Source organism: Anabas testudineus, chromosome 8 (genome assembly GCF_900324465.2).
Source record: "Anabas testudineus chromosome 8, fAnaTes1.2, whole genome shotgun sequence".
NCBI classification, from domain to species: domain Eukaryota; kingdom Metazoa; phylum Chordata; class Actinopteri; order Anabantiformes; family Anabantidae; genus Anabas; species Anabas testudineus.
The window spans coordinates 6709918-6736820 of record NC_046617.1 but is presented as its reverse complement, the minus strand read 5'-3'; the positions used below and the strand labels follow the sequence as shown (position 1 = coordinate 6736820).

General features: G+C 38.1%; 5 protein-coding genes across 9 annotated transcripts; all 5 read left to right on the top strand.

Moving 5' to 3' along the window:
- Positions 1–5503: 5503 nt before the first annotated feature.
- On the top strand, positions 5504–11821 carry LOC113170798. 2 transcript variants are annotated; one of them, XM_026373177.1, is made up of 4 exons: positions 5504–5568; positions 9695–10285; positions 10371–10490; positions 10668–11821. In XM_026373177.1, the coding sequence occupies exons 1-4, from the start codon at positions 5555–5557 to the stop codon at positions 11686–11688; spliced, it is 1746 nt and encodes a 581-aa protein (XP_026228962.1). In that variant the 5' UTR covers positions 5504–5554; the 3' UTR covers positions 11689–11821. The 2 variants fall into 2 exon arrangements, with proteins under 2 accessions (XP_026228962.1, XP_026228877.1); XM_026373092.1 differs by lacking the exon at positions 5504–5568 and adding an exon at positions 8451–8529.
- Positions 11822–13014: 1193 nt separating this feature from the next.
- LOC113158760 (amine sulfotransferase-like) lies at positions 13015–16384 on the top strand. Its single transcript, XM_026354944.1, has 6 exons — positions 13015–13190; positions 13291–13496; positions 14609–14735; positions 15748–15842; positions 15926–16097; positions 16181–16384. Exons 1-6 carry the CDS (start codon positions 13049–13051, stop codon positions 16288–16290), a joined length of 852 nt encoding a protein of 283 aa, XP_026210729.1. The 5' UTR covers positions 13015–13048; the 3' UTR covers positions 16291–16384.
- Positions 16385–17262: 878 nt separating this feature from the next.
- On the top strand, positions 17263–19808 carry LOC113158726 (amine sulfotransferase-like). 3 transcript variants are annotated; one of them, XM_026354875.1, is made up of 6 exons: positions 17263–17398; positions 17604–17809; positions 18214–18340; positions 19161–19255; positions 19352–19523; positions 19603–19808. In XM_026354875.1, exons 1-6 carry the CDS (start codon positions 17383–17385, stop codon positions 19710–19712), a joined length of 726 nt encoding a protein of 241 aa, XP_026210660.1. In that variant the 5' UTR covers positions 17263–17382; the 3' UTR covers positions 19713–19808. The 3 variants fall into 3 exon arrangements, with proteins under 3 accessions (XP_026210660.1, XP_026210651.1, XP_026210642.1); XM_026354866.1 differs by having other exon boundaries at positions 17263–17511; positions 18214–18334; XM_026354857.1 differs by having other exon boundaries at positions 17263–17511.
- Positions 19809–21767: 1959 nt separating this feature from the next.
- On the top strand, positions 21768–23372 carry LOC113158763 (amine sulfotransferase-like). Its single transcript, XM_026354961.1, has 7 exons — positions 21768–21915; positions 22007–22212; positions 22498–22636; positions 22708–22721; positions 22764–22880; positions 22978–23149; positions 23249–23372. Exons 1-7 carry the CDS (start codon positions 21774–21776, stop codon positions 23356–23358), a joined length of 900 nt encoding a protein of 299 aa, XP_026210746.1. The 5' UTR covers positions 21768–21773; the 3' UTR covers positions 23359–23372.
- A 1021-nt stretch (positions 23373–24393) lies between these two features.
- Positions 24394–26761, top strand: LOC113158752 (amine sulfotransferase-like). 2 transcript variants are annotated; one of them, XM_026354931.1, is made up of 6 exons: positions 24394–24622; positions 24714–24919; positions 25352–25472; positions 26144–26238; positions 26335–26506; positions 26586–26761. In XM_026354931.1, exons 1-6 carry the CDS (start codon positions 24481–24483, stop codon positions 26693–26695), a joined length of 846 nt encoding a protein of 281 aa, XP_026210716.1. In that variant the 5' UTR covers positions 24394–24480; the 3' UTR covers positions 26696–26761. The 2 variants fall into 2 exon arrangements, with proteins under 2 accessions (XP_026210716.1, XP_026210706.1); XM_026354921.1 differs by having other exon boundaries at positions 25352–25478.
- Positions 26762–26903: the final 142 nt, after the last annotated feature.

Here is a 26903-nt window from a genome sequence, read left to right as displayed (position 1 = left end):
TCCTCTGAAAACTCTTTTCTGGTGAGTTATAGAACACAGACACATTCTTCTTGTGTGGAGCAAACTTAAAAAGTTTGAGTGTTTTCTGTCAGTCAAAGTAGCTCTAGTCTCTACTCATTTTTTCCAACAAGAAAAACTATGAGGTTTTTATGGTTGTTCTCAATAACGACATGAAAGATCAGATTTTTTTTGTGTTATTATTTTAGGAACATTATATTTGTTAATACTCATGACTGAAATCTAAATCCGTCAGATAATGTATATAATATTTTAACGCCTCATCATTTTAAAGAAGGGTTCGTTATATGGTGAACTGCATTAATGATCAATGTACATCTATTAATTGTCTTGTGATTTTGACATTGACTATTTTCATTGGACCACTGACTATTGACAGAGAAGTCTGTGAAAATGTATCATTGTCTTGTTATTATTTTTTTGCACTCAGTGATCTTGAAATAATGACCACAAATAATCAGAAAATCATACTAAACAAAAAAAAAAAAAGAAAAAGAAATAAGAAAATAAAACAGTTTATTGAGCTGAGTTAATTATTCCACCTGTCATAACCAAACATTTCAATCATACTCAGACAGTATTTTCATGAATTACTATCTGGACTGAAGCAGATCATTGTTTGTAGGCCCTCTACTGGGCCCCTGCAGACTCAAGTGACGTGCCTTAAACATTGTTGCCAGTCTTCCACATCTTGTCCCAGAAGGAAATCAATATAGAAAAATTATTGGTATTGGTTTTATAATTAAAACATTGAAATAAATAAAATTCAGATTTCTTCAATAACAAATGTTATTGTTCATTGTTAACTATTGTTTCAATAAATTTTTTTTGTCCCTATTCCACAGCTCAGGTGTTTCCTTCCTCACATGTTTCTTGTTTTACAAATCTTGGCTGTAGCATTCCCCTCATCCTATAAAAAGGGAGGGTGCCTAGACATGAAAATGCTAAATAATAATCAATATGTCCATTTTCCAGAAAGTATTTTGTTAAATGTCATAATGTCACATGTTGTGTTTCTGTTGCATGAACCAATTACTAATACACTACTGTAAAAAGAAACGTGTATATATGTATTCAAGTTTATATTTCTTGTTCCTGCCTTTAATGAGTCCAAGTTCATTTACTCTATTACTAATTTAAATTTTTTAATTTAGTTTAATGTATACTAAGTGCAAGTAATCGAATATACATGGAAGGAAAGGGAATGCTTAAATCACAGATCTAAGTAAGTAAGTAAGATGATTAAGTGTTCCCTTTATGGAGCAGTGAAGTTTTAAAAAGAGATCAGTGTTATCTTTACAGGTTACTATCAGTGGCTGTGTACACCCAGCACTCACAAGTCAAAGTCCAGAGCTCAGCTCCTGTAACAGAGCTGTGAGTTTTTCCATTTTCCTCTTGACAATCCCCTATGCCAGGGGTATTCAACTAAAATGTAAAGAGGTCCGGTTACACAATATTTTTACAAGCAAAGGTCCAGAAGATTATAATGTCTAACTATTTACTGCAACATATTATTAAGTCGCCTGCATGTAATCAATACTTTACTGTCAAATTAAATTAATTCAGTACAATTCAAAAACCTTTTGACAAATTTATTATGTAACATCAAACTGAGCATGTGGCTCCAGATCCTGGTGGACTGGTCATACTGGGCTCTGAGACTAGCAACTTTCTGTGATCGCACTTCAGATTTGAGTGGGTATGTGTGTTCAAAACCTTTGTGTTTGGTCTCATAATACTGTTTGACAAGACAGTTTTCTCCCAGTGGGTAATATGACCAAAAAGGATTCTGTCTATTCTGAATTAAAAACTCTTTGCTGTCTCAACGTCCTTTTATCAACTTTCTTCTCTGTCGTCTGTATCTCTCCTCTCTGTCGTCTATGTCTCTCTCCTCTCTGTCGTCTGTCTCTCTCCTCTCTGTCGTCTGTATCTCTCCTCTCTGTCGTCTGTATCTCTCCTCTCTGTCGTCTATGTCTCTCTCCTCTATGTCGTCTGTCACTCTCCTCTCTGTCGTCTGTATCTCTCCTCTCTGTCGTCTGTATCTCTCCTCTCTGTCGTCTGTCTCTCTCCTCTCTGTCGTCTGTATCTCTCCTGTCTGTCGTCTGTATCTCTCTCCTCTCTGTCGTCTGTATCTCTCTCCTCTCTGTCGTCTGTATCTCTGCTCTCTGTCGTATGTATCTCTCCTCTCTGTCGTCTGTCTCTCTCCTCTCTGTCGTCTGTATCTCTCCTCTATGTCGTCTGTCACTCTCCTCTCTGTCGTCTGTATCTCTCCTCTCTGTCGTCTGTATCTCTCCTCTATGTCGTCTGTCACTCTCCTCTCTGTCGTCTGTATCTCTCCTGTCTGTCGTCTGTATCTCTTTCCTCTCTGTCGTCTGTATCTCTCCTCTATGTCGTCTGTCACTCTCCTCTCTGTCGTCTGTATCTCTCCTCTCTGTCGTCTGTATCTCTCCTCTATGTCGTCTGTCTCTCTCCTCTCTGTCGTCTGTATCTCTCCTCTATGTCGTCTGTCACTCTCCTCTCTGTCGTCTGTATCTCTCCTCTCTGTCGTCTGTATCTCTCCTCTCTGTCGTCTGTATCTCTCTCCTCTCTGTCGTCTGTATCTCTCCTGTCTGTCGTCTGTATCTCTCCTCTCTGTCGTCTGTCTCTCTCCTCTCTGTCGTCTGTCTCTCTCCTCTCTGTCGTCTGTATCTCTCCTCTCTGTCGTCTGTGTCTCTCCTCTCTGTCGTCTGTATCTCTCCTGTCTGTCGTCTGTATCTCTCCTCTATGTCGTCTGTATCTCTCCTCTCTGTCGTCTGTCTCTCTCCTCTCTGTCGTCTGTATCTCTCTCCTCTCTGTCGTCTGTATCTCTCTCCTCTCTGTCGTCTGTATCTCTCCTCTATGTCGTCTGTCACTCTCCTCTCTGTCGTCTGTATCTCTCCTCTATGTCGTCTGTATCTCTCCTCTATGTCGTCTGTCTCTCTCCTCTCTGTCGTCTGTCTCTCTCCTCTCTGTCGTCTGTATCTCTCCTCTCTGTCGTCTGTATCTCTCCTCTCTGTCGTCTGTATCTCTCCTGTCTGTAGTCTTTAGCTCTCTCCTCTATGTCGTCTGTATCTCTCCTCTATGTCGTCTGTATCTCTCCTCTCTGTCGTCTGTCTCTCTCCTCTATGTCGTCTGTCTCTCTCCTCTCTGTCGTCTGTATCTCTCCTCTCTGTCGTCTGTATCTCTCCTCTATGTCGTCTGTCTCTCTCCTCTCTGTCGTCTGTATCTCTCTCCTCTCTGTCGTCTGTCTCTCTCCTGTCTGTCGTCTGTCTCTCTCCTCTCTGTCGTCTGTATCTCTCCTCTCTGTCGTCTGTATCTCTCTCCTCTCTGTCGTCTGTATCTCTCCTCTCTGTCGTCTGTGTCTCTCCTCTCTTTCGTCTGTATCTCTCCTCTCTTTCGTCTGTATCTCTCCTCTCTTTCGTCTGTATCTCTCCTCTCTGTCGTCTGTATCTCTCCTCTCTGTCGTCTGTATCTCTCTCCTCTCTGTCGTCTGTATCTCTCCTCTCTGTCTGTTATCATCGTCTTTCTTTATTAATTTCTTTCCAACCTTGAATTTTCTCTCATCTACTGTTGTGTCGCTAATTTTACCGCCTGTGATCCACACAATCGATTGGCTAAGTGAAGTCACGTGGGATTGCTTGACTCGCATTCAATTGGCCAATGCGTTATCGAGTCCACTAAATAACTACCGTAAAGACCGAAATAGCTGCGCCGATTAAAATTAACGTGTCCCGCTAGATTTGGCATCAAAACGTTCGGTTTGGTCTGTAGCTCCGGGTCCGTATGGGACAGCTTCTGGGTCCGGATCCGGACCACGGTCCGCGTTGTTAGTGACCCCTGCCATATGCAAATGTTTCTCTTGTTAGCAGGTATTATTGTGAACTGCCATGGAGCAGATCAACGATTTTATGTGCAGGTACAAAAGCTACAATTTTGCAACTGGTTTAACAACTGCAGAGTACATTGATTCACTCCAGAGCTTTGAAATACGAGACAGTGACATTTTCCCTGGTCACTTATACAAAGTCAGGTCAGTGAAACAACTCAAATTTTCTATGACTGTCCTAGGAACAGATTCACTGATAATCTCAGATTTGCCACAATTTCTCCTCACAGGCACTATAAGGACTCAGCAGATCATTATCTTCTTCTGTGAGTTAAGTGGAGGACTGAATGAATATTCAAACAATTTGGAGCAGATGCCGTGGTTAGAATATACGGAGGGTCGTGAAGATTATTCTTTGCGACCCTCCCCACGGCTCTTTGCTTCTCACCTCACCCCGGCTCTCTTGCCGTCAGCACTCAATGAGTAATAATGATTACGCAGTTTTTAATTTTTAATAGATGGGGGGTGTCTTTGTGTGTCTCTTCATAGGTGCATGTGTATCTTTTGGTTACACACGTGAAGCACAGGAAAATTGTGGTTTACACTGGGCACTGGCTCCCAAGGGATACACAAAAAGATCTGTGCTGGACAGATTTTTGTGTCGTCCATTTGCAATGGATAGTGCAGTAGTAGGATCCTACCTAGGCTGTGGCCTACCTCCAGTAGGGGTCCTTAGGCAAAACCCCTTAAACACAGATCAAGAGATCGCCCGTGGGAAAAAATAAGGTTTGGATGCTTGTTTCCAAGCAATAAGCACATATAACTTGAATGAATAAATGAATACACTTAATTTACATCTCACACACGCTAAGGTGCCAAGTTGCACTGGGCTTACAGGACAATGATTACATCACCTTCAGAGAAAGGGAAAAATAATTTAAATCTTAAAACTTAATCCACTGTGCATACATACACAGAGAAAGGCATTTAGACATTGATGGACAGCATCCAACATAAAGTGAGTGATGGCAAAAGTCCTACACAGCATGTAAACAAATACTGTAATCTACACTCGTCTGTCATATCAAGTATACTAAACCATTTTCTCAGCAAAACAAAAAATATTAGTGTATTTTATTCTCAATTCTATTTAAATCAGGCACATTTCTAAACTTCTATTTGCTTGATGTGATCACTGGCCTTTGCAGAACAGCATAATTAGTAACAGTTTACCAGTATCTGTTGTGTCATTAAGGTTTTACCTTCTTTTTTTCTCCTCTTTTAAAATATATCATTCATCACTGTTTCAAAAGATTCACCCCTCTTTATCTCTGAGCCAGATTATATTTTTACAAAGTGAAACTATTTCTTTAAGGAGACACTATTTCTTTAATTTTATTTTTGTTGGTGGGCATGTAATCGGTTTCGAGAATATTTCCGACAGTACGTGAAGGTAGCATCAGGAATTCAGAACAATGGTGTGTGAGTTTGTCCTTTCCCAACTCACACTGTCAGATAAACCGACTCAGTTGACTGTGGAGGCATGAATAAGTAACAGAAAACAATGCATGCTGTTCAGAGAACAAATGAAAACGAAAGCTAACACAATGTCGTGACGAGCCTAAGTTGTTTAATCCATAAACAGAAACTCCCAAAACAAGGAACTGAAGGATTCCTACAAAGAGGAGCAACATGTCCACAGCAAGGTAAAGTTGGATCCTGTCTAAACTAAACTAAAAGTTTGAAACACTGTGAAACACGTGTGCAGCTTCTCTGTTAGTGTCAGATGTCTTTAAATGTACAAAATATCAAAGAAAGAAAGAAACAGATTTTAAGCTACCTAAACTCAACTAAGTACTTGTTAAATCAGCCGTGGCAAGTAACTGAGTAGATTTTGTGTATTAGAATACCATACCTTAGTAAGTACTGTTCAATTTTGAAGTATTTTTACTTTGGTATTTATGTAATTTTGCTTTATACATACTAATGAAAGTGGGAATATTTCACCACACATCATTTATTTGACAAGTGTGGGTACTAGTTACTTGTCAAATTAGGATTTAACTTAATGAAAAGTATATAATAAATACAGTACTACAAAACTTGTATTCCTACTGTAAATTCAAACATTGTTGTTAGGGCCCCTTGTCACAGACATTAGTAAATAGTTCAAAAGACATTGTCTTCTAAAGTTCTCACTTTACATTTTATTATTAGCTTCAGGCCGAAAACGGTAAATGAATAAAGTATTTCACAAAAAGCAATAGATAATAGAATAGAAAATAAAGATAGTTTTGTTTTTTCTTCATTCCCCCACCCAGTGGCCCTCTGATGGCTACAACAGTACAATGTTGTGTACACATTGAATGATTTATCAGTCGCAGGGACCAAAGTACTTTTACTTTTGAAAGACTACTTGCACATTTACTTAAGTCAGATATTGAAAGCACGACTTCTTTTACTACACTGTAAATTTAATTTGTTTCAAATTGGGCTGCCTTAAGATTTCAGGTAAAGTCACCAAATTATATAGTGCTGCAGATGATTATGATCAAATCCTAGGATATTTCTTGATGATCTCACATATGAACACTTCTACACCATGTGAAATCAGATGTACTCTGGTGACATCTGTTGATCCAACTGTACATGAGTTAAAAGTTTGAGAGTGTAGAGTGTGGAGGGTTAAGCCAAATTCAAAAAACAACATATTAGGGATATTGGATTATTTGAATAAGTGTTGAAATTCACTAGCTGGTTGATGTTCTTTATCTTACAGACAGGAACTACAAGAAGCCCTGTGCCGCTACACCACAGATACCATCACCTTTATCAACTCAGTGACGGGGTTCTGTGAGGTCAACTCTAAATGGCTGCTTTGGAGGGTAATAGAGTTAATCATGATGATAGACATCAAAGAAAGGGCCGACAGCATAAACCTCAACATTGACCATGTTACCAAGTCCGAGAGCAAAGGTCAAGCCTTTTGGCAATATATGTGGCTCTAAAAATAGGCAAGATGCTCCGTAAAACTCGTGGTGTGGTAAAACGTATTGATACATTTGTTGATGCTGCCTCCGATTTTAAGTCGCTGAAAAGTAAAGATAAGATTGTAAGTGCTGGTAATGTGGTGGCCAAGGAAGGCAGGGAAAGGAACGGTCAGGCAGCAGTCAAAGGGCCTCTTGCTCCCACCAAGTCAGCCAGGGCCGGTTTCATTGAGGCCAGGACCAGTTTCATTGCGGTCAATGCTCTTTTCGTTGGCATGGATATCTTCTTTATCTGTAAAGACAGCATCAGTCTGGCCAAAGGCACCGAAACTAAATTGTCGCAATTAATTAGAGCCAGATCTGAACTTTGGAAATCAGAGATGGATTCATGGCAGAAGATCCATGACTCTCTGTGTGAAGGCCTCCCGAGATCAGATGAAAACAAAGATCTCCTGGATACACCATTTTATCCAGAGCCTGGGGAGAAGAAACGGAAGAAGCAGAGAAGGAAATGGAAATCCCGTCTGATGAAGTGCATGGAAAACTGGAAGAAAAGAGTACTGTGTAAAAGAGTAACTCTCAATTAACCAACTACAATTACTTTTGTGCCTAAAATACACTTGGGAATTTATCTTCCCTCCAATCACTGCAAGCTGGCCAGGCCCTGATGCAGTGAAGCAGACCCAGATCATGGTGTTTACGTACTATACTTACCAGTATGGCAGTATACTTATATGCCAGATGTAGTCCTGTGTGTTCTTTCCAAATAGTTCATTCTTAGTTTTATCAGCCCACAAACCATTTTGACAATAATGCCGTGGAGTGTCAATGTGGGCTTTCTCAAACTTCAGGCATTCAGCAATGTTCTTTTTAGTAAGCAGCGGCTTCCTTTGTGTTGTTTTATGTAAATCAGCAATTCTTGATCGTTGATCCTCTGAAAACTTATTTTTGGTGAGGTATGGCTCACATAAGCACATTCTTCTTGTGTTTGTTGTTTTAGTGTTTTTTGTCACTCATCTGTCATATCACGCATACTAAACCATTTTCTCAACAAAAGAAAAAATATAAAAACATGTATTTCATTTTCAATTCTACTTAAATCAGGCACATTTCTAAACTCCTGTTTGCTCACTGACCTTTGTGGAAAAGCACAATTAGTAACAGTTTACCAGTATCTGTAGTGTCATTGAGGTTTTCCCTGCTTCTTTTCTCCTTTTTTAAAATATCATTCATCACTGTTTTAAAAGAGTCTTCAACCTTTATCTCTGAGCCAGAATGATATTTTCACAAAGTTAAACTATTTCTTTAAGGAGACAGAACTTACTTTTATTTTTCCTGGCGGGCATGCATGATGGGTAGCATCATGAAATTAGAACAACCAGGTCTGAGTTTGTCGTTTCCCAGTTCACACTGTCAAATAAACAAACACAGTTGACTGCAGAGGCACGAATAAGTAAAAGAAAACAATGGGTGCGGTTCAGAGAACAAATGAAAACGAAACCTACACAATGCTGTGACGAGCCGGAGTTTTTTCAACAGATCTGTGAACTGTGGCACAGAGCACGATCAGATACACCATCGTGCCCTGTTATTTCATCCATAGACATCCAACGCGACAGAAACTCCCAAAACAAGGAACTAAAGGCTTCCTACACAGAGGAGCAACATGTCCACAGCAAGGTAAAGTTGGATCCTGTCTAAACTAAACTAAAAGTTTGAAACATGGTGAAACACGTGTGCAGCTTCTTTGTTAGTGTCAGGAGAAGTGTCAAAAAAGAAAAAAATAGAAAGAAAGAGATTTTAAGCTACTTTAACCTAAATACTTGTTAAATCAGCCGTGGCACGAAACTGAGTAGATTTTGTGTAATAGAATACCATACCTGTAATTAAGTACTCTTCAATTTTGAAGTATTTTTACTTTGGTATTTATGTAATTTTGCTTTATACATACTAATGAAAGTGTGAATATTTCACCACACATCATTTATTTGACAACTGTAGGTACTAGTTACTTGTCAAATTAGGATTTAACTTAATTAAAAGTATATAATAAATAGAGTACTACAAAACTTGTATTCCTACTGTAAATTCAAACAACGTTGTTAGGGCCCCTTATTACAGACATTAGTTGTAACTAGTTCAAAAGACATTGTCTTCTAAAGTTCTGACTTTACATTTAATTATTGGCTTCAGGCCTAAAAAGGTAAATGAATAAAGTATTTCACAAAAAGCAGAAGATAATAGAATAGAAAATAAAGATAGTTTAGTTTTTTCTTCATTCCCCCACCCAGTGGCCCTCTGATGGCTACAACAGTACAATGTTGTGTACACATTGAATGATTTATCAGTCGCAGGGACCAAAGTACATTTACTTTAGATACATGAAGTCCATTTTTTTTGATAACAGACTACTTGCACATTTACTTAAGTCAGATATCGAAAGCAGGACTTCTGCTTTTACTACACTGTAAAATTAACTTGTTTCAACTTAAAAACTCAAGTCAAAGGGCTGCCTTAAGATTTTAGGTAAAGTCGACAAATGCAGTTTGTCACACTTTAAAATACGAGTGCTCCAGATTATCATGATCAAATCCTAGAATAATTCTTGATGATCTCAAAAATATGTGAACCCTTCTACACCATGTGAAATCAGATGTACTCTGGTGACATCTGTTGATCCAACTGTGTAAATGCAATAAAAAAACACAATGAACATGAGTTAAAAATTTGACAGTGTAGAGTGTGGAGGGTTTATCCAAATAGGAAAAACAACAAAATTAGGGTTGTTGGATTATGTGAATAAGTGTTGAAATTCACTTGCTGGTTGATGTTCTTTATCTTACAGACAGGAACTACAAGAGGCCCTGTGCCGCTACACCACAGATACCATCACCTTTATCAACTCAGTGAGGGGGTTCTGTGAGGGCATCTCTAAATGGCTGCTTCGAAGGGAGACAGAATTAAATATGATGATGGACATCAAAGAAAGGGCCGACAGCATAAACCTCAACATTGACCATGTTACCAAGTCAGAGAGCAAAGGTCAAGCCTTTTGGCAATATATGAAGAGCAAGGTGACCACGGTGACTGCAGACACGAGGCTTAAAGAGCTGGAGAATGAGCTGGCCGCTGTGTTGAAGGACACTCTGGAAGGCCTGGACAAGCTGGACTGCTTCCTGGATGCAGTGGAGAAGCTCGCAGTCACCTCTCTGCATGTGTTCACCAACAATGTGTTACTTCTCCCCAAAGAGCTCAGCCTTAAAGATGTTCAGTTTGTCATCACTGTTGCTCGAATGATCTGCCCTCACCTCCTCGAGTTTAAAAGAGATGCAAAAGTCTTCTTCTTTCCCAGACTTCAGAACGTGGAGGTGCTGTCGTACCAGCTGGACAAATACATACAAACCACCAAGACAATCTGTGATTCCTTAGAGAAAAGGTAAACTGAAATTTAATGAACATGATGCACATTTGCACAACAAATAAAATCTGTTCCAGAAGACATGAGTGTGTGTCTTTTGCAGCTGCTTCGGTGAGATTTCCCCAAAGATGATGGTGGAAGCTGTGGTCGACCTGGACGTGGGTTTTTCTGAGGATGACATTCAAAGGATGCTTGATCACATTAACCAGCTTGATGAAATCAGGTATTAGTGTTAACAATGTATTGACAGAATTAATTAGAAACATTTTTTCCTTTAGCACATCATTTGGTGAAGATGTCTCCTCTTTGGTTCAATCCTTTTCTCCATTTTCGAAGTAACATGCTGGCACCTGTCATTTTCATGTGTTTCATTATTCTTCCTTAATTTTATATTCATCAGGATGAACCAGTCCTTCCGAATGGTTTTCTTGTTTCAGGACGAACCATGTTCTGACTTCATCAGTAAGTTCAGTGAGCGACAGCCCAGGATGCTGCAGTTTCTGGCTGAGCTTGAGGAGAATGCTGTGCAGCTGGACAACATGAATAAAGGTGCTAAGATCTCCAGTGTGGCAGGCAGCTCAGTAGGGGCAGTTGGAGGTGTGCTTTCCATCGTTGGTTTGGCTTTAATTCCTGTAACGGCTGGAGTGTCTCTTGGTCTGACAATGACTGGAATGGGGCTGGGAGTCACCAGTGGAGTCAACAGCATTGTTACCACTGCCACAGAGATAGGAGTTAATCGTAAACACCAGAAGAAAGCCAGTGAAGTCTTTCAGAGCTTCACAGAGGATGTGCAGACTCTCCAGGACTGTCTGGACCAGGTGATCAACAGGGAAACAAGTGAGATACATGTGGCTCTGGGAGTTGGTAAGGTGCTCTGTACAGCTGGTGTTATTGGAAAAGGTATTGATTCATTGGTTGATGCTGCCTCCGCTTTTAAGTTGGTGAAAAATGAAGATCTGATTGTAAGTGCTGGTAAGGTGGTGGCCCAGGAAGGTAAGGCTTTACGGAACGTACCCAGGGTGGCCTCAGACATCCCAGATATTGGTCAGGCAGCAGTCAAAGGGCCTCTTGCTCTCACCAAGTCAGCCAGGGTCGGTCGTATTGCGGGTAATGCTTTTTTCCTTGGAATGGATATCTTCTTTATCTGTAAAGACAGCATCACTCTGGCTAAAGGCACCGAAACTGAAGTTTCACAGTTCATTAGAGCCAGATCTGAACTTTGGAAATCAGAGATGGATTCATGGCAGAAGATCCATGACTCTCTGTGTGAAGGCCTCCCGAGATCAGATGAAAACAAAGATCTCCTGGATACACCATTTTATCCAGAGCCTGGGGAGAAGAAACGGAAGAAGCAGAGAAGGAAATGGAAATCCCGTCTGATGAAGTGGATGGAAAACTGGAAGAAAAACAGTACTGTGTAAAAGAGTAACTCTCAATTAACAAACTACAATTTGTTCATTTTAGGAGAACTGTCTCTAGAGTAAAACACGCTCAGTATAATCTGTGATTTATATGATTACATCTACAGGGGCAAGAAAAAGTAAGAAAAAGACTCAGGCAACATGCCTTAAGCATTGTTGCCATATCTTGTCTCAGAAGGAAATCAATATAGATAAATTACACTTCTTTAAAAAACGTCCGCTTTTGTACAGCTCTGTCTGCTCCGTATTGGTTTTATCATTAAAACATTGAAATAAATAAAATTCAGATTTCTTCAATAACAAACAGGTGTTTCCTTCTTCCTCCTCACGTTTCTTGTTTTAAAAAATCTTGGCTGTAGCATTTTCTTCCTCCTATAAAAGGGGAGGGTGCCTCACAGATTCATTAATATTTCTTCTTTTGTTTTTTATCTTTTAGAAATGTACAAATACAATGACTGACAATGACTGTGTCCCAGAATTGCTTGGATAGGACATTACCTGTATACGTTGTTCTTGCCCAGTATATGTTTAAGTTCAGTGATTTAGTGATCTGTAACTTTATTACTACTTTAATTTTTAACTTTTCATTTCTTATATCTCTAACCCTGATGTCTCATAGACATGAAAATGCTAAATAATAATTGATATGTCCATTTTCCAGAAAACATTTAGTAAAATGTCATAACGTCATGTGTTGTGTTTTTGTGTTTGTGTTTGCATGAATGTATTCAAGTTTATATTTCTTGTTCCTGCCTTTAATGAGTCCAAGTTCGTTTACTCTGCTACTAATTTTCTCTATTCTACACGTGCTGACTGCACATTCATATGTCAAACGTAATCCGCGTGCATGGTAATCAAATTACAGCATAAACATCATCATTAAGATAGTTTAATGTATACTAACTGCCAGTAATCGAATATACATGGAAGGGAAGGGAATGCTTAAATCACAGATCTTGATGAACAAAGTATTTAAATTGAACATTTCTAATGACCACCACATGCAAAACCATTACATTTCTGGGGGTCGTTCTCTGATTTCACTTTAATTTGCAACAAGGCGGGTAAAATTCATTCACAATCACTTGTGCTTTCTAAATGAACAGTTTGATATCCCTAGAGTTTAGCTGACTTGGTGTTTTACTGTGATGATTAGGTGTTCCCTTTATTGAGCAGTGCAGTTTAAAAAGAGCTCAGTGTTATCTTTACAGGTTACTATCAGTGGCTGTGTACACCCAGCACTCACAAGTCAAAGTCCAGAGTTCAGCTCCTGTAACAGAGCTGTGAGTTTTTCCACTGTCCTCTTGACAATCCCCTATACAAACGTTTCTCTTGTTAGCAGGTATTAGTGTGAACTGCCATGGAGCAGATCAACGATTTTATGTGCAGGTACAAAAGCTACAATTTTGCAACTGGTTTAACAACTGCAGAGTACATTGATTCACTCCAGAGCTTTGAAATACGAGACAGTGACATTTTCCTTGTCACTTATCCAAAGTCAGGTCAGTGAAACAACTAATTTCAAATTGTTCAAATTTTCTATAACTGACCTGCGAACAGATTCACTGATAATATCAGATTTGCCACAATGTCTCCTCACAGGCACTATATGGACTCAGCAGATCATTATCTCCATCTGTGAGTTAAGTGGAGGACTGAATGAATATCCAAACAATTTGGAGCAGATGCCGTGGTTAGAATATACAGAGGGTCGTGAAGATTATTCTTTGCGACCCTCAACCCGGCTCTTTGCTACTCACCTCACCCCGGCTCTCATGCCTCTAGGACTGAAGGACAAAAAAGCAAAGGTCTGTATTTTATGGACGCTCAATGCTGACAGGAAGGAAAATTAAATGAGGAAGTTAATAATGATATATTTGAAATTTGTTAGGCTATAGAAAATATACACAAAATAGGTTTATCATTTTTTTTCATGCACAATATCTTGTTAGTATGTCAATGGGTAATAAGAATAAAAAAAAAAAAATACATATACAGTATATTGTAGGTATTTTTAATTTGAGAGAATAAATTATTGTAACACTCATGACACTGCTATACGTTATAGCCTCCAGGGTCTAATACCTTAAATGTACAACTCTTGCTGAGAGTAGCTATAGGTAGGCTATGATGTAGGGCTGTGAAAAAATGTCACTGTCCTTGTAAAACCTCAAAACAATTATGCTGATTTTAATTAGGTTAAGTTAATTTACTTTCTATTAGCAAAACAATACTTGAAATTGAATGTGTTTGACATCATTTTGCTTCATAATGCTTTGCCCTATTTGGAAAATGGAATAGACACACTTGTGTGCAAGAATACGTCAGCTCATTGCTTATCCTGTTGTTATCTGGGAAAACAGGACAGTGACTTTAATATTATTTTTTAACAAAACCTGAAGTAAATCCAAAATCCAAAAAACAATTTATCATTGTATGCAGCATGTACAATTGTGCTGTTAAATTTAATTAAATTAGCTTAGTATCCTGTAACAATAAAAAACATTTCTCTTTATTTATATTGTGACAACATACAGTATGTCCCTGTTATTAGACACTTTTAAGGTTTAAACTACTTCTTGTATGAGCAAAAAGCTTAGTGAAGGAGCTATTGAAGTAGGTGAAAAATCTACATTTACAATAGGACCCTGAAGAAAGAGTTTCTACCACAAGTGGAAAATTAGTGGAAACCTTTGTCTGCAAAGGTTATGTAATATAACTTATTATAACAGGACACTGGTTAACTAAGGTTTAATGTGTTACTTACTTTCGAATAATTTTGCATTCCATTTAGGTTTTTTCCTGTTAGGAATGTGTTTCCCTAATTTTTTAAAGCCTAAAAAACATAAAGCAAAAGAAATAATCAATTATTTGATTGATGTTAAATTTTGTATTTTAATTGTTGTTTGTTTTGTGTCAGATCGTCTATGTGATGCGTAATGCTAAGGACAACATTGTCTCCTATTACCACTTCTGCAGTGCTTTTGCTGCTTTGGAGAAGCCAAAGAGCTTTGAGAGCTTTTTCGAGGATTATCTAAAGGGCAACGGTGAGATACTGAAGCTCCACAGTCTGGGAAGTGATGATAAAGACACCAGAGTCCAATACTGACAAGTTCTAAATGAAACTCACCTGATGAGGCCAGAGTTGTAGCCATATTGGAGAGAAATAATATTTTTAAGTTTAATTTGGTGTTTCATGAGTCAAGTCATGGATATATTATTCTAGTAGCAGAAATATTTAAGGTACTTGGACTCTAGTATATCTCTTTCTTGTTTTACATCCACTACAGTAAATTTCAGAGGAACATAAACTTTACTACATTCACTTGACAGGCATAGCTGTTTACCATCATAAAAACTACATGATAAGCACATAAAAAAACCTTACTGCTGAATTAAACTAGTGGTACTAAACTATTTTGCTTGTAACCGTATATGAAAATTACTAAATGTCGAAATTTCACAGCAGTTTCATCGAAGAGATGTTTTTAAATAATTTAAGGCTCAAAAAGTTAAACATTTTCAACAGGTCCAAAATGGTAATATACATTTGCAAATTCAACACACATGCATCGTTTTAATATCTTCTTTGGCTAGAGCAAAATGTGACTCCTATAGACATTTAGATATCAATAAATATTATATTAGGAAGAATGCGTTGTCTCCTTAATTGTGAGGCATCAAAATATTTGCTACTTGTCATTTATGCTAATTGTGTACATATGGTCATTGTATCAAAAGAAAATGTTAATATCATTTTGCTATTATAGTCAAAGTCAATAGGATTCATACTGTGGAAACCATAAAAATCTTCCCAATTTGTGCCAATCCTTATTAATGATGTTTGTTTTGTTTTCTTAAAAAACTCTAGGATTTATCCTCTAGCCAGCATGACTGCAAAATATAGAATATACATGCATACAGAATGGCATGGAAATCTCTTTATTGGCCTTGGAATATTTAAGTCCAAAGTATTGGACTGTCATTGCCATCTTGGAGCCAAGCTCAAGATGAATAACATATTACAACATACACTTGATACATTTTACAATTCTACAGTTCCAGGATCATCCTGGTTTGACCACATCAGGGAATGGCATTTAAAGAAAGACCAGTACAACATCCTCTTCCTGACCTATGAGGACATGATTTTGGTAAGATGAGGTTTTTCTTGAGTTGTTGATTTGAAAATACTTCAGTCAATTCTTTGTCAAGTTCTTTTCTGTTTCTCCTTTAGGACCTGAAGGCAGCTGTAACTAAGATCTGCAGTTTCTTAGGGAAAAACCTCAGTGAAGAGGCCATTGAACAAGTGGTTGAAAAATCAACATTCAAGACCATGAAGAAAGACTCAAAAGCAAACTATGAGTTTCTACCACAAGAAAAAATGAGTGGAAACTTTATGCGCAAAGGTAATGTATGTAATACAACTGCTGTACTTGTTATAGATATATGTGACCAGATATCAGCTGTAGCTTTTATGTTGTTATTACAGGTCAGATTGGAGACTGGAAGAACATCTTCACTGCAGCTCAGAGTGAAAGAGTTGATAAAGTTCTGCAGGAGAAACTGGGTGATCTGTCTCTGAAGTTCATCTGGGAATAAACCGAGCAGCCACAGCGACCTTAAGATTTTTATTATCACTCCTGCTGCTGTGTAAACTGTTGACATGCATCAAACACTCAATAAAATGTTTTCTAATCCATTTTGTGGCTTCTGTACTATGAACTAATTAGCACACAGACAACTCTAAAAGCAGTTAGTCAATGTATTGTCTTTACTGAAAGTCAAAATGAAACAGGAAACTGTTGTACTAAAGAAAGAAGCAACACCATTGAGTCTCTGGTTAAACCCCCATTTGTTGACGCTCCAGATACTCAACTATTCTAAAGTAAGGCAATGGTGTTGCTTCTTTCTTTAGTACAACAGTTTTTAGCTGTGCTAACCTTTTTTGTTATTAAGTTTAGAGTTCATTTTTGTTTGTCCATATTTTTCTTTGTTCATCAACAGCTATCTCAGTTATCAACAGTTATGTTTTTTAAGGGTGCTTTCACGGGACCAAACGCTATGAATCGCATGATTTGAGGACTTTGGGTAGTGTGTAGATTTTCCTATTTTTTCGTTTGCCCACCAAAAACATGCTGTTTGATTAATTGAGGACAAACGTGGAGACGTGAGGAGGTGAAGTGTCTCACAGACACCAGATCTGATGTAACGTAAAATTAATCAACATGATGACCAATCTGCGTTAACATTTATTGTAAAATCATCTCCCTGCTGTCACACAAACGTACAGTGTCCACAACACTTCACCTTCTTCCTGTATTTACTTTTCTGTTCCAGGGGCAGAAACATCTGACCAATGAGCGGAGAGGACGTTCTCACGTAGTTTAAAGTGACGTGTTCTGGTTCGCTCGGATTTTTCTGTGTGTGAAACGAAAACGAACCAAGAGGACACCAAAGACCAAAGAAAACGAATTAGAGATAACAGAGATAACATTGTATTCAACATTCATGAAGCAAAGTTCAAGTCAACACACATAAAGCAAAGTTCAAGTCCGCATGCGTGAAGCTAAGTTCAGAGTCGAACTACGACGCCTGAGAGCTGTGAGCTTTTACTCCATTGTCCTGACGCAAATATTTTTATAGCAAAGTTAAAGTTTTAAGTGGCACTCAGAACTGACATGGAGCAGATCAATGACTATATGTGCAGGTATAAAAACTTCAATTTTGTTAAAAATTTAACAACTGCAGAGTACATCGATTCACTGCAGAGCTTTGAAATACGAGACAGTGACATATTCCTTGTCACTTATCCAAAGTCAGGTCAGTGAAACTACTATGACACTATTTGTATTTTGATACTTCACTGTCCTGGTTGTGAACGGAGTCACTCATAGATTTGTCCTCCTCTTCAGGTACTATATGGACTCAGCAGATCATCATCTCCATCTGTGAGTTAGGTGGGGGTCTGAATGAATATCCAAACAACTACGATCAGATGCCATGGCTGGAGTACAGGGAGGGTCGTGAAGATTATTATTTTCGACCATCTCCACGGCTCTTTTCTTCTCACCTCACCCCAGCTCTCATGCCTCCAGGACTGAAGGACAAGAAGGCAAAGGTCTGTATTTTATGGAAGCCTATTTCTGCCAGGAAGAGCAGAGAGAGAGAGAGAGAGAGAGAAAGGGAAAACTATATACAGTATATACAATATTTACACAATGTATATGCATTAAAATATATACATAATCTATGAGTTTATTCAGTAACTAATATTTAGCTGGGGAATGTATGTGAATGAATGTATTTATCATAAATCTACTGTGCTATATATTGTACCTATATTTTTATTTCGTAAAAAGATGGATATTGGAAATCACAAATGTTTTTCTGGCAAGAATGGGCTTCCATACATTGTTTATCCCTGAGCAAAAACACAGACGATATAAGGTTATGAAGTATTTGAATGACATTTGTAAAAGACGAGAGACTAGTATGAACTATCTGATTGTTGTTTTGTTCTAGATCATCTATGTGATGCGCAATCCTAAGGACAACATTGTCTCCTATTACCACTTCAGCAGTACTTTTGCTGACCTGGAGACTCCCAAGAGCTTTGAATGGCTTTTGGAGCAGTTTGTGAAGGGTAACGGTGAGCTCCACAGTCTGAGTGATGGTGATAATCAGAGTTCATGGTCATCCAATTTCATATGACATCTGTCTGATGAGTGAAAGGATTAGAAAGATTACATATTTTATTTTAAACCCAGATTGTTTTCAGCTCTGCAGAAGGAATGATCCCATCAATGTGTAAATTATGAATTCATTTTTATACTTGTAATTTGATCTAAATTATTTTAGGCTTCCAAACTATTATTATTTATCCCCTTTCTGGATTTGAAATCTATGTGGCTGTGTATTTTTTTTTAACCCACTCAAACCCCAAAGTACCACTGTAAGTCAGCGAAATGGAGACAGTTTTAAAACACTGACACTGCACTTACTCTTCTCGTCTTGTCATCCAGGTTCAATTGGGATCGGCTCTAGCATCCCAGTGACCTACAGTAACATTAAACCAAAGACTACGCACCATTCACTGTAGCGTTGAACTGCCACTCTGCCTAACTCTACCGGGTGGTTCATGTAGTGTTCATTCATACTGAGCAATTACTATCACAATAATTACAACTGGAGCACAGATGTGTGGCAACAGCCGGTAGAAATCATTTGCCAACTATGTCAAAAAGCAAGTTAGTAAAGTTTAAAAATCTGCCGACTTGCTCGCGATTGTACATTTAGGTTGGGCAATCAAGTAACCTGGCACTAATCTGGCAGTAATCTGGCAGTAATCTGGCAGTAATCTGGCATGGGACCAAACTGCGTTAAATTCCATGTTGAGTGTCACAAAACTCGCAAATTGACTTTTGCACCAATCAACTGTTGTTTATCTCACACGTTTTACAATTAAACAGTTCCATCATCTTCCTGGTTTGACCACATCAGGGAATGGCATTTAAAGAAAGACCAGTACAACATCCTCTTCCTGACATACGAGGACATGATTTTGGTAAGATGAGGTTTTTCTTGGGTAGATGATTTAAAAATACTTCAGTCAATTCTTTGTCAAGTTCTTTTCTTTGTTGGTTCTCTTTTTCTCCTTTAGGACCTGAAGACGGCTGTAACTAAGATCTGCAGTTTCTTAGGGAAAAACCTCAGTGAAGAGGCCATTGAACAAGTGGTTGAAAAATCAACATTCAAGACCATGAAGAAAGACTCAAAAGCAAACTATGAGTTTATACCAGAAGAGAGGTTCAGTGGAAAATTCCTGCGGAAAGGTATGTATGTAATATAACTGATGTACTTGTTATAGATATATGTTACCAGATTTCAGCTGTAGCTTTTGTTTTATTACAGGTCAGATTGGAGACTGGAAGAACATCTTTACAGTGGCTCAGAGTGAAAGAATTGATAAAGTTCTGCAGGAGAAACTGGGTGATCTGTCTCTGAAGTTCATCTGGGAATAAACCGAGCAGCCACAGCGACCTTAAGATTTTTATTATTATACCTGCTGCTGTGTAAACTGTTGACATGCATCACAAAAATCTATAAAAATATTTTCTGACCCATTTGGTTATTTCTGTCAGAGTAAACATGAATGCATATGGTATTAACAGCAGATGACCAAGGTATTGTCAAAATTCATGTATTTGGGTTTCTACAAGGTCAAAGTGTTGATATTTGATCACTAGAGCCGTCTCCACATTTTAGTTTTCTTGATCTAGAGAAAATCTGATGTAAACCAGAAACCCCCTCCATTTGGACCAGTAATCATGATTAAAGTGGAACAATGCGATCATGGTTGTCCTTAAGCAAGACTTTGAAATCCTTTGAAGCACGGTTTAGGCTCTCAAGAAACAGCTTGCGTTAACCCTTTTAAGACATGACAAGATCTGGTGAAATTTACTTGAACAATGCACTACACTGCATAAGGGTAGTAAATACATTTTCATTTAGTACATAGTAGATTATTGGCAGAATAAACAAAAATGTTTAAGTTTGCTGCTCAGTGCAAAGTACCAAACAGAAAATCACTGCATAATGCAGGTTAACTAAGACAGAGTGTAAGAGTCCATTTACAACAACCTGGTAACAAACAAAGCACTGAGGGGAGCTTTAAAGGAAAGGTGAACACAGGTGGAATTAGTTTGTTATCAGGGCAGAGGAGAGTGGACAATGAGGAAGTCCAAATGTGGGCATCAGGAAGTGGCTGGAGAGCAAAGCCACAGGAGCGAGACCAGGTGAGGCTGGGAAGGAGACAGAAACAAAACCAACTGAACGGGGACGAGGCAGAATTCATAACAGCACTGCAGTTTTGTATTTGAATATTTCAAAAACCCAAATTTAAATTGATAGGTAAACATGAATAATAACATTATGTCAAAAGTACAGGCTTACTATATTTAAAAGCACAGTATTAAATGTGTAAAATACTCAAAACGGTCCAAAGTCCCATGTTAATATCACTTTGTAAAACATTTGCAACCATATTGTAAAATAGAGTAAGAAACTGCACCAACTTGTAAATGTACAGTTCCCACCATAATGGCTAGAACAGTAAGACTCATTTGTGTTTGCTATAAGCTACAGTTTCCCTCTGTTGAAGCCCTTTGTTGAGTTGGCAGTGTGTTGCATATGTGTCTTGCTGCATGATGAAGTTCTACCAATTTGTTCCATGCATGAGCCTGTGGCAGAACCAGCCTTGCAGCCCAAGTCATGATAATACCGGTAATAATCACGTTCATCCTGTTCTTGCAGCCCATTCTTTTGAACACGATATGTGAAGAATACAGATGGAGATTGGAGAGACTGTGCATACAACATACAACACATGGTGGCAGCCATCAACTCCCAGTTCTCCTCACCAGATGAAGAAAATTTACTACCTCCATCAAACAGCATATAACTCTCTTCATTCTCCACTTGGACTGAAAACGACACATCCGCTCTCCTCCTCTCAACCCATCCTACCTTCCCCAACATGTTTAAACATACACTCCTTAAAAACCCTTGTGAAGAATGTAGATTTCTCTCTCTTGACTCTGTTTCTGGCCAAAGCACTTGAACAGTCTTCAACCAAATATTACATTTTCTGATCTCTTGATATCAAGCAGGCTGGCTTCAGGAGTGGTTGTGCTATAGAAATGGCCCTCATGATTATTTTGCTCTTTGCAACTAACACATTTAACTAGAATCAAATATGTATGAAAATAAGCAGTATTACTTGTTCTTCCATTTAAACCCATGCAGTCCTGGTTTGCAGATCTTGGTACATTTATTTTCATTTATCAACAGCCATCACATACCTGGTATTCTTTATGTTTCTTCCTTCTTGTTACCTACTGGTGGTTGCAGTATGCACCCAGCAGTCAGGATTTTTAATAGAAGTTTATAGATGAAGAAGCCTACATTTCTTATTCTGGATAAAAAAAAGTCCAGAGTCCAGCTACTGAATCGTATAACTCATATAACTGAGAGCTTCTTCCTTGATGATCTTATTGTCTGTTTGTCTGTGATTCAGAGCTGACATGGAGCAGATCACTGACTATCTCTGCAGGTACAAAAACTACAACTTTCCCAGTGGGAAAGTTACTGCAGAGTACATTGATTCACTGCAGAGCTTTGAAATACGAGACAGTGACATTTTCCTTGTCACTTATCCAAAGTCAGGTCAGTGAAACTACTATGACAATATTTGTATTTTGATACTTTACTGTTCTGGTTGTGAACAGAGTCACTAATAGATTTTTCCTCCTCACAGGCACTATATGGACTCAGCAGATCATCATCTCCATCTGTGAGTTAGGTGGGGGTCTGAATGAATATCCAAACAACTTTGATCAGATGCCATGGCTGGAGTACACAGAGGGTCGTGAAGATTATTCTTTTCGACCATCTCCACGGCTCTTTTCTTCTCACCTCACCCCAGCTCTCATGCCTCCAGGACTGAAGGACAAGAAGACAAAGGTTTATCTATCTATCTATCTATCTATCTATCTATCTATCTATCTATCTATCTATCTATCTATCTATCTATCTATCTATCTATCTATATACACACACACACATATATATATATATATATATATATATATATATATATATATATATCAGTATTTAATGTGGGATGTTAATATTATAATATATAACTGTATATATCTACTTATTGTATATACCTTACATAGAGACAGCTTGTGGAGGAGAGTATGTATCGTAAAAAGTAAGGCTTTGATTGTTATTGTTTTGTGTTAGATCATCTACGTGATGCGTAATCCTAAGGACAACATCGTCTCCTATTACCACTTTAGTGGTGACTTAACAGACCTGGAGACTCCCAAGAGCTTTGACTGGTTTTTGGAGGAGTATTTGAAGGGCAATGGTGAGATCCACAGTCTGAAAGATGATAATGACCAGATAAGATAAAATAAAATAATTCATCTGTTCATGTGAACAGAGATTAAGTATTTGAACATTGTGTACGAAATGTAAATGTAATGTAATGAAATATTATATGGCAGTATGAATTTTATAATTCTACAGTTCCGGGATCATGCTGGTTTGACCACATCAGGGAATGGCATTCAAAGAAAGACCAGTACAACATCCTCTTCCTGACCTATGAGGACATGATTTTGGTAAGATTAGGTTTTTCTTGGGTTGTTGGGTTTAAAATGCTCCAGTCAATTCTTTGTCAAGTTCTTTTCTCTGTTGGTTTTACTGTTTCTCTTTTAGGACCTGAAGACGGCTGTGACTAAGATCTGCAGATTCTTAGGGAAAAACCTCAGTGAAGAGGCCATTGAACAAGTGGTTAAAAAATCAACATTCAAGACCATGAAGAAAGACTCAAAAGCAAACTACGAGTTTCTACCAGAAGAGAGGTTCAGTGGAAAATTCCTGCGGAAAGGTAATGTAATATAAGTAACATAAAAATAAAGTAGTAATAAAAAAAAACTGCTGTACCTTTGAACAGATATCAGCTGTAGCTTTTATGTTGTTATTACAGGTCAGATTGGAGACTGGAAGAATATCTTTACAGTCGCTCAGAGTGAAAGAATTGATAAAGTTCTGCAGGAGAAACTTGGTGATCTGTCTCTGAAGTTCATCTGGGAATAAACCGAGCAGCCACAGCGACCTTTAGATTTTTATTATCATTCCTGCTGCTGTGTAAACTGTTGACATGCATCAAACACTCATTAAAATGTTTTCTAACCCATTTTGTGACTTCTGTACTTTGAACTAATTAGCACACAGACAACTCTAAAAGCAGTTAGTCAATGTATTGTCTTTACTGAAAGTCAAAATGAAAAAGGAAAAAACAAATCTAGGCATTGAGTCTCTGATTAAACCCCCATTTGCTGATGCTCCTGATCCTCAACTATTCTAAAGTAGGGTAATTTTGTTGCTTCTTTCTGCAGCACAGCAGTTTTCAGCTGTGTTAACCTTTTCTTCTTCCATTAAATTTGTAGTTAAGGTTCATTTTTGCTTTTTAGCCATCATTTTTGTTTGTTGATATTTTTCTTTGTTTATCAACAGCTATCTCTATATGTGTTGTACACTTTATGCTAATCTAAACCTCTGAAGATATGGTCTTTAAGGGTGCTTTCACACCTACAGGCTTTGATTTATTGAGGACAAACGTGGAGACGTGAGGAGGTGAAGTGTCTCACAGACACCAGATCTGATGTAACGTAATCAAAAATAATCAACATGATGAACGATCTGCGTTAACATTCATAATGAAATCATCTCCCTACTGTCACACAAACGTACAGTGTCCACAACACTTCACCTTCTTCCTGTATTTACTTTTCTGGTCCTGAGGCAGAAACATCTGACCAATGAGCGGAGAGGACGTTCTCACGTAGTTTAAAGTGACGTGTTCTGGTTCGCTCAGATTTTTCTGTGTGTGAAACGAAAATGAACCAAGAGGAAATTACTACAAATTCACAAACTCATCAACTGATTCGGACAAAAGAAAATGAATTAAGGTGTGAGATAACATTGTATTCTGTTTCATTTTGGTAGTGTGTACCCAGCAATCAGGATTTATTGCACGACAACATTCATAAAACAAAGTTCAAGTCAACATACATAAAGCAAAGTTCAAGTCCGCATGCGTGAAGCAAAGTTCAGAGTCGAACTACGAAGCCTGAGAGCTGTGAGCTTTTTCTCTACTGTCCTGACGCAAATATTTTTATAGCAAAGTTAAAGTTTTAAGTGGCACTCAGAACTGACATGGAGCAGATCAATGACTATATGTGCAGGTATAAAAACTTCAATTTTATTAAAAATATAACAACTGCTGAATACATCGATTCACTGCAGAGCTTTGAAATACGAGACAGTGACATATTCCTTGTCACTTATCCAAAGTCAGGTCAGTGAAACTACTATGACACTATTTGTATTTTGATACTTTACTGTTCTGGTTGTGAACAGAGTCACTAATAGATTTTTCCTCCTCACAGGCACTATATGGACTCAGCAGATCATCATCTCCATCTGTGAGTTAAGTGGGGGTCTGAATGAATATCCAAACAACTATTATCACATGCCATGGCTGGAGTACATAGCGGGCCAAAAAGACTATTCCTTGCGACCATCTCCACGGCTCTTTTCTTCTCACCTCACCCCAACTCTCATGCCTCCAGGACTGAAGGACAAGAAGGCAAAGGTCTGTATTTTATGGAAGCCTATTTCTGCCAAGAAAAGCAGAAAGAGAGACAGAAAGAGAGAAAGAGAGGGAAAACTATATACAGTATATACAATATTTACACAATGTATATGCATTAAAATATATACATAATCCATACTGGGTTTATTCAGTATCCTACTGCCAATAAGGTATTAAATATTTAGCTGGGCAATGTATGTGAATGAATGTATTTTTCAGAAATCTACTGGGCTTTATATTGCACCTATATTTTTATTTAGTAAAAAGATGGATATTGGAAATCACAAATGTTTTTCTGGCAAGAATGGGCTTCCATACATTGTTTATCCCTGAGCAAAAACACAGACGATATAAGTGGTTGTGAAATATTTGAATGACATTTGTAAAAGACGACAGACTAGTATGAACTATCTGATTGTTGTTTTGTTCTAGATCATCTATGTGATGCGCAATCCTAAGGACAACATTGTCTCCTATTACCACTTCAGCAGTACCTTTGCTGACCTGGAGACTCCCAAGAGCTTTGAATGGCTTTTGGAGCAGTTTGTGAAGGGCAACGGTGAGCTCCACAGTCTGAGTGATGGTGATAATCAGAGTTCATGGTCATCCAATTTCATATGACATCTGTCTGATGAGTGAAAGGATTAGAAAGATTACAAAGATTTTTAATTTTAAACCCAGATTGTTTTCAGCTCTGTAGAAGGAATGATCCCATCAATGTGTAAATGATGAATTCATATTTATATCTGTAATTTGATCTAATTTATTAGTTTAGGCTTCAGAACTATTCCTTTATTAATCCCCTTTCTGGATTTGAGATCTATGTGGCTGTGTATTTTTTTTAACCCACTTTCATATAGTGTTCATGTAGTGTTCATTCATACTGAGCAAATACTATCACAATAATTACAACTGAAGCACAGATGTGTGGCTACAGCCGGCAGGTGTCTACTGCATGAAATTTCACTGCTGTGACCCATAGGGGGCTACATAGAAATCATTTGCCAACTATGTCAAAAAGCAAGTTAGTAAAGTTTAAAAATCTGCCGACTTGCTCGAGATTGTACATTTAGGTGGAGCAATCAAGTAATCTGGCAGTAATCTGGCAGTAATCTGGCATGGGACCAAACTGCGTTAAATTCCATGTTGAGTGTCACAAAACTCGCAAATTGACTTTTGCACCAATCAACTGTTGTTTATCTCACACGTTTTACAATTAAACAGTTCCATCATCTTCCTGGTTTGACCACATCAGGGAATGGCATTTAAAGAAAGACCAGTACAACATCCTCTTCCTGACCTATGAGGACATGATTTTGGTAAGATGAGGTTTTTCTTGGGTAGATGATTTAAAAATACTCCAGTCAATTCTTTGTCAAGTTCTTTTCTTTGTTGGTTCTCTTTTTCTCCTTTAGGACCTGAAGGCTGCTGTAACTAAGATCTGCAGTTTCTTAGGGAAAAACCTCAGTGAAGAGGCCATTGAACAAGTGGTTGAAAAAGCAACATTCAAGACCATGAAGAAAGACTCAAAAGCAAACTACGAGTTTATACCAGAAGAGAGGTTCAGTGGAAAATTCCTGCGGAAAGGTATGTATGTAATGTAACTGCTGTACTTGTTATAGATATATGTGACCAGATATCAGCTGTAGCTTTTGTTTTATTACAGGTCAGATTGGAGACTGGAAGAACATCTTTACAGTGGCTCAGAGTGAAAGAATTGATAAAGTTCTGCAGGAGAAACTGGGTGATCTGTCTCTGAAGTTCATCTGGGAATAAACCAAGCAGCCACAGCGACCTTAAGATTTTTATTATCACTCCTGCTGCTGTGTAAACTGTTGACATGCATCAAACACTCATTAAAATGTTTTCTAACCCATTTTGTGACTTCTGTACTTTGAACTAATTAGCACACAGACAACTCTAAAAGCAGTTAGTCAATGTATTGTCTTTACTGAAAGTCAAAATGAAAAAACAAATCTAGGCA

Coding starts and splice junctions, on each gene's coding strand:
- LOC113158726 (XM_026354857.1), top strand. CDS start 17,370: ATGGAGCAGATCAATGACTATATGTGCAGGTATAAAAACTTCAATTTT. Junction 17,512..17,603: donor TGTCACTTATCCAAAGTCAG/GTCAGTGAAACT, acceptor CCTCCTCTTCAG/GTACTATATGGACTCAGCAG. Junction 17,810..18,213: donor TGAAGGACAAGAAGGCAAAG/GTCTGTATTTTA, acceptor GTTTTGTTCTAG/ATCATCTATGTGATGCGCAA.
- LOC113170798 (XM_026373177.1), top strand. Junction 10,286..10,370: donor TGTGATTCCTTAGAGAAAAG/GTAAACTGAAAT, acceptor TGTCTTTTGCAG/CTGCTTCGGTGAGATTTCCC. Junction 10,491..10,667: donor AACCAGCTTGATGAAATCAG/GTATTAGTGTTA, acceptor TATATTCATCAG/GATGAACCAGTCCTTCCGAA.
- LOC113158760 (XM_026354944.1), top strand. CDS start 13,049: ATGGAGCAGATCAACGATTTTATGTGCAGGTACAAAAGCTACAATTTT. Junction 13,497..14,608: donor TGAAGGACAAAAAAGCAAAG/GTCTGTATTTTA, acceptor GTTTTGTGTCAG/ATCGTCTATGTGATGCGTAA. Junction 16,098..16,180: donor TGGAAACTTTATGCGCAAAG/GTAATGTATGTA, acceptor TTGTTATTACAG/GTCAGATTGGAGACTGGAAG.
- LOC113158752 (XM_026354921.1), top strand. CDS start 24,481: ATGGAGCAGATCAATGACTATATGTGCAGGTATAAAAACTTCAATTTT. Junction 24,623..24,713: donor TGTCACTTATCCAAAGTCAG/GTCAGTGAAACT, acceptor TCCTCCTCACAG/GCACTATATGGACTCAGCAG. Junction 24,920..25,351: donor TGAAGGACAAGAAGGCAAAG/GTCTGTATTTTA, acceptor GTTTTGTTCTAG/ATCATCTATGTGATGCGCAA.
- LOC113158763 (XM_026354961.1), top strand. CDS start 21,774: ATGGAGCAGATCACTGACTATCTCTGCAGGTACAAAAACTACAACTTT. Junction 21,916..22,006: donor TGTCACTTATCCAAAGTCAG/GTCAGTGAAACT, acceptor TCCTCCTCACAG/GCACTATATGGACTCAGCAG. Junction 23,150..23,248: donor TGGAAAATTCCTGCGGAAAG/GTAATGTAATAT, acceptor TTGTTATTACAG/GTCAGATTGGAGACTGGAAG.